The 6,000-nt window shown below is 33.9% G+C and overlaps 1 protein-coding gene across 1 annotated transcript in view; it reads left to right on the top strand.

Moving 5' to 3' along the window:
- The window catches only part of LOC149554441 (MICOS complex subunit), a 91,701-nt gene extending 86,111 nt beyond the window's left edge, over window positions 1-5,590 (top strand). The window contains exons 6-11 of the mRNA XM_089828493.1: window positions 1,293-1,385; window positions 1,509-1,628; window positions 1,856-1,933; window positions 2,199-2,378; window positions 4,782-4,886; window positions 4,978-5,590. Coding sequence (XP_089684619.1) covers window positions 1,293-1,385; window positions 1,509-1,628; window positions 1,856-1,933; window positions 2,199-2,378; window positions 4,782-4,886; window positions 4,978-5,217 — 816 coding nt within the window. The 3' untranslated portion in view covers window positions 5,218-5,590. The remainder of the gene's footprint in view (window positions 1-1,292; window positions 1,386-1,508; window positions 1,629-1,855; window positions 1,934-2,198; window positions 2,379-4,781; window positions 4,887-4,977) is intronic.
- The last annotated feature ends 410 nt before the right edge of the window (window positions 5,591-6,000 follow it).

The raw sequence follows: 6,000 nt of genomic DNA on the forward strand, positions 1-6,000 counted from the left end.
TCTAACATCTTGTGTAACTTATCATTGCTGCCACTCAACCATTAGGGTTTCGACTCCCCAACCCCCACTTTTTAATGTGTTTTGTCATATAAGAATTTGATTACAGTGAGGGTGTCTAGGAATGGAGACGAAAAGTGAGAGCTTAGACAAGTAATTTTATCATTATCATAATATCATTTATCAAGGTCACCCTTAAACATCACACACTAAGGAGAAAATCAAGCTTGGGAAAAATAATTCAACTTTGACTATTTAACACTTTAGCTTAGGAATCAAATCTTAGTGTGATGTTCCAATATATAAATGATGAAATATCGTACTCAGTATCCAAGATTCAAATGTGGTCATTGGAAATTAAGAATTTATTCCAAAGTTTGAACTAGAACAGGGAAGAGGAAGATGTATGATGCTGTAATATGAATTTTATGTATTGTGCTGAATCATGTTCTAAGGCAATGATCATGAATTCATTATACTAACTAATATATTAGGATTCCACGAGGATGCGATTTTATACTCAATTTGTATTGAAATCAATCAAATATAATAGGAAACGCTTTTGTACTCCTTGGATATATCTTGTCTTTGAATTTTGCAAAAAAAAGTGTTTCTAATGAATTTTAGGCAAAGTCTTAAGTTGCCGAGTTGCATTTTTTGTGTAAGCTGACTTTCTGAGTTTTTCAGCTATGGGCACTAACATCTAGTTTGTTGGAACTTGGAAGTTTACACTTCTAAAAATGATATGCGATTAGTCTGTTAATAGTAGAAATGGAAAATTCTAGAGATGCTCCCCGCTCTAAGAGATGACTTGAGACTTTATATGTTAATGGCTACACTGTTGAATTAGTGGCTATACCTTTGAAATATGTCATCGTTTTCTTAGTAAGATAAATGTTTGTTTTTGTGTAAGAGTAGTAGATTAATAATTCATCATCATCAGATGTATTTATTGAAAATGGATTGTAGTTCTACAGCTAGATAAGTGAGTGAGCTTAAATGCTTCCACAGTTGAAACATTATTATGTGAATGGGAAGCACAAACTAAAATGAATTATTTTCCTTGCACACAATTGTAGTCAATAATCAATAACTCATTGTATAGAAAATCTGAATGTGACCTTTCTTTATTAAGGATTCAGTTTTCCATTTTAGGTGTGAAATTCAAATAATGTGGTTATCAGAAAAAAATGCAATACAGCTTATTGTCCTTGTTCAATGTGCTTAGAAATTTGCATTCAATTAGATGAGGTGTTCAGTTTTTTACTTTATTTTCACTGTTGTCATATATCCAGGAATTGAACAAGGAAAAAGCAAAAGCAGCTGCTGCTTTAAAGTCATTTCATGAGAAAGCAGCAGAACGACTAAAGTCTGAGCTTCAGCGTAAGGTACTTTGTTTATCAAGCCCAGCTGATTTGAACATTTCCTAGATACCTTCTCTCTATTCTCTTTGTAAATGAAATTTGCTTTCTTCAGAATCTATATATATGTTTTTTTACTGTCATGAGTAGGAGGAAGAGGCAGAGATGAAGCTGAAGAAAGCACAACTGCTTGCAAAAGCAGAAACAGCTTCTGCTATTGCTAATGAGATGTCATCACATTTGAATGGGATAGCTGATGCCAACATCCAAGTATTTTCTTTGCTTATTAACTACTCATTTATAATCATTCACTTCTAAGTTTCAATTAATCATTCATCTGTGATTGCAAACATTTTGAAATCTTCTGATATTCACAATTCTCTATTAATTGCTCTTTATGTGATTCAAAATTGTGAATAAATTGTGGTTAATGTTCATTTGTGGATTAGTGGATAGAGTGTCGTATTCTAATTGTTTTCTATTTATTTCTTCTGCAGATAGATGCCCTGCATACAGCATTCTATGCTCGTTCAGAGGAGGCCCGCCAAAGTCACTCTGTGCACAAACTTGCACTGGTAGCATCTGCTTTCTCATTCTGCATTTTGAATTTGTATTAAAGGCTATTTCATGATATTAGGCTGGGAGTTTGACATTCCTCATACATGTTATCTCTTTGACATAATGTGATCTCTTGTTTTGTTTTCCTTTATAATCTGTATGATCTTTAGTCAGTCAGACACATGGCATATATTTTGCCACTATTGGTCACTAGTATGTCATGCATGTTATATATGTATTGAAGCATTTTTGTCAACTTTTCTGAGCTATTATATTGAACAGGGAACATTTGCTTTAGAAAATGCATTGATGAAGGGTGCACCTCTCCATAAGGAAGTATCTGTGCTTCGTGCATCTGTGGAAGGTATTGACAAAGACAGTCTGTTAGATGTTGCACTGTCGTCACTACCCCCAGAAACTTTGACAAAAGGATCAAAAACAGAAGCACAGTTGCACCTAAAGGTTTGTTTCTGTTTTTTCTATTCATGTATTTTTTTCATTAAATAGTTCTTTAAAGAGAACGGTGCACAAACATGTGGCTTGATTATCATTATGAGCTGAAATGTTTTTGAAGCGTCACTGTGGACTTAGGCTTTGAAGTTTTTCTTGCAGTTTCATATTTATTCATGAATTTTTTTCGTTTGTGCTTGACGAATATTAATTATAGGATATTAATGCGAAGACTTGGTAGGTAGAGATCTGGTGAAAGAAACCATTATTAGAAGAAATTTTTTAGTGAGGAATCTGCATGATTCAGGCTCAGTGAAACAAATCGTTGTTGGCAGTGGTTGACTTATACTCACTCATTTCGAGTCAAATACTGTTACACTGCATTCAGTACAATCAAATTAATGATATCACTGTGGACTGCATTTGTGTGATTGAAAAATGCATAATTGAAGAGTGCAACCTTGGACGTGTGGTGGTGGTTTTATTATGGATGGTAGAAATCTCAAAGGCATTGTGTATCACTCCCAAAACCATTGTCCAGCTGGATGGTGGAAATATCAAAGGCTCTAAATACATTTTGACTTTTTCGATAGTACTGTGATAACATTATTTCTGCTTTCTATAATGCATTACATTTAGTGAGTAACTTTAAAACACAAGCAACTCAAGGGTCAGCAATTAAGAACTAAATGTATATATACATGAAAACACAGCTATCCCAAAAATAGTAAATGTGGTGGGCTATGGAAGATTGTGAGAGTGACAGGAAATGGTACGGTATTTTTAAAATATAGGGTAAAGGGCGTGGGGAATTATTGAAATACAAAAAATGATGGAAACAAAGAAACTGATATAAGAGACCTCAAACAAAGATTAAATCAGAAACCCTTAGCTTACATACAGCTCGCAGGGAAAGAGCTCTACACTTAGAAATGGAAAAATAATGGCTGCTTCTTTGCTTGTCAGAATAATTAATATAATTCTTGATCTTTTTAATAAAGTCATTGCAATGATTTAGTAATTAGTTTTTTTGTTACCATTTTTAGTGTTTAAAATCTTGGTAGAATGTCACGTTTTTGTTGCTATTTATGCTTATTTCAATATCTAAATATTATATTGTCAGTAGGTCTTTTTATCAATATGGTGTCAAGTGTGGGAGCTGAAGGACGTTAAAGGTTCACATGGGTGTTGGGCAGTAGAAAATATTTAGTCACAGCCATCATGTAGTAGCTGTGGGAGGTTATTAATTAATAATTGGTGATTATCTAGAGGTGGCTAAGCTAAAAAATGTGAGTTCTTTTGGTTTTTTCGAGAAGATTTGTGGGAGGTCACAGTGCATTAATAATAAAATTGCGGGCATACATCTGTAGAGGTCATTGTCATAAATTGCACAATGCATGTAATAGAAAATTTGTGGTCATACATTTTTTGAAGTTGCAGTCTCGAGTCACCGGTGTTTTATTAGTTAGTTTTTTTAATATATGATATTAGCAGCCACAGCTAGGGCAAGTTCAAACATTTCTAGTTTTTTTTTTCTTATTTCTGTACTTATCATCTGTATGCATTTTTTCAAAGTCCGTAAATTGAAAAATGAACCAAAATAAATTGGAGGGTGTTTTTAAAAGTAAGTAGGCACTACTGAGGGGGTAGTTCCTATAAACATAAAATGTTACATTTGCTCTATTGAGCTAGATTTCATTACACTGATGTGCATTGAGACATCGGGAAACATATTCCTTCAGCCAGTATACTCCATTGTCCAACACAAAAAGGGACTAAGCCAAAGTCCATATTGGCTTACATAGAAGAATCACCATGATGCAGATCTTCCCTTTGGTTGTAGTATAGAGCTCAGAAGGTCGACCAAAATCTCTTCCAGCAACACCATTCTCCCAAGAATAGACTGTTAGACCTTACCAGATTTTTGGGCTTGTGCATTTGCCTTGGGTATATATTACCAGAGACATGACCTGAATTATTGAACTGGAGTCCGTAACATGCACCAGCAATACATGTTTGACTTGATACATAACTGTACCAAATGAGATAAAATAGCAGACAGTTGGCTTGTAGATCACTTGGAAGGTTCAACACGATAGAAAATATGATATATGTCACATTCTTTTAATTATCAAAATTGATTAAACTTTATTGTTTATGTATCAAAGGAAGCAAATTATTTTATTTTATTAATTTGAAATCTATGCACAATATTTCATCATAGTTTGTAGTTGTTTATATATATGTGTGTGAGTGTGTGTGGGGTAAATGTCTTAGTATTTTTGCATCTTTTACTTGTGCAATTTAGTATTTTCTATTCTTCAAGTAAATGAGACCATTAACTGCAATGTCAAAAGAATATAGGCATTCTTTGAGTATTCCTTTGTTGTCATTGATAACTAGCAATCTATGCAGTTTGATTCCCTGAAAGGTGCATTGCGGGAACTTGCACTAATTCCATCTAGTGGTGGAGGTGGTGTATTGACTCATGCCTTGGCTCGGCTTGCTTCTGCTGTCAAGGTGACCTCTTTAGTTATTTTAAGAAAAACTTTCCAACACTTTTATTTAGTAGCGGATTGACTGGATATTTATCATTTAAACTGTGAAGCAGGTTAAAGAAGATGGATTCCATTCCGAAGGCATTGAATCTATAATTTCTTATGTTGAGCGTTGCCTGGTAGAAGGCAGGCTTATTGAAGCAGCCAATACTTTAGAGAAGGGTACGCAGGGAAGCAAAGCAGAAAGTGTTGCTGCAGAGTGGGCAAGACAGGTTCGTAACAGGGTTGTGACGGAACAAACAGTGTCTCTACTACAGGCATATGCCACCACAGTAGCATCTAGTCTTGCCTGAATTTTGAGGTTAAGGTCAATTTTGAAATTTTAATTTACTCTATTCTTGCAGAAACAAGATATCTCTTTGCATTGGTAGTATTTAACACCGGTGTCTTGTCTATGTTATTTTCAATCTTCTCACAAAGCAGTCTTGCTATCTCTACTTTACTGTTTCTAGCTATTTATTACTGAATGACTCGTCAATAAGTGACATTATTTTCAGTTTATTGAATTTGATTGAGGAGCTTACTTTTGTTCCTAATTTTAAGCTCCCAGATTCATTACACTCTTGTATTGGCATTTGAACCCATACAAATTCCTCAGTTTTATTCTCTTTATACCAGTGGCCTTTGAAAGCAGCAAATATTCAATAAAGCTTTATATTGCAGTAAGGCGGCCTTTTGATTTGTTCAGAATATAGTACACTAGAGAATTTTTTTTTTAAATTTGTTGTTACAGGACTTTGTCTCTATGGCATTGTTATTTGAATGTTCCCTGGGTCTTTGTGTCCGTACCAAAATGCATTTTACAACTTCAAGAAATACAATATGAAGTACTTTGAGAGTAAATGATAGATGGTTAACTTCAATTTACTTTCTGAAATACAGTACAATGACAAAAAATAATGAAATAATGATTGGATATCATGAGTTTTATCATTTAATCCTCTGATTAGCACACAATAATATTTGAAGGGTGTAATTATAAGATAATTTCAAACTATGGACTTGCATGTTTTGGGAACAAAAACAATTATCTTTCATGATCAAATAATCTGCCTGGAATGATCTCATGTTGTCAT

Source organism: Cupressus sempervirens, chromosome 5 (assembly GCF_028749045.1).
Source record: "Cupressus sempervirens isolate cs-2001-9-10 chromosome 5, ASM2874904v1, whole genome shotgun sequence".
Classification (NCBI taxonomy): domain Eukaryota; kingdom Viridiplantae; phylum Streptophyta; class Pinopsida; order Cupressales; family Cupressaceae; genus Cupressus; species Cupressus sempervirens.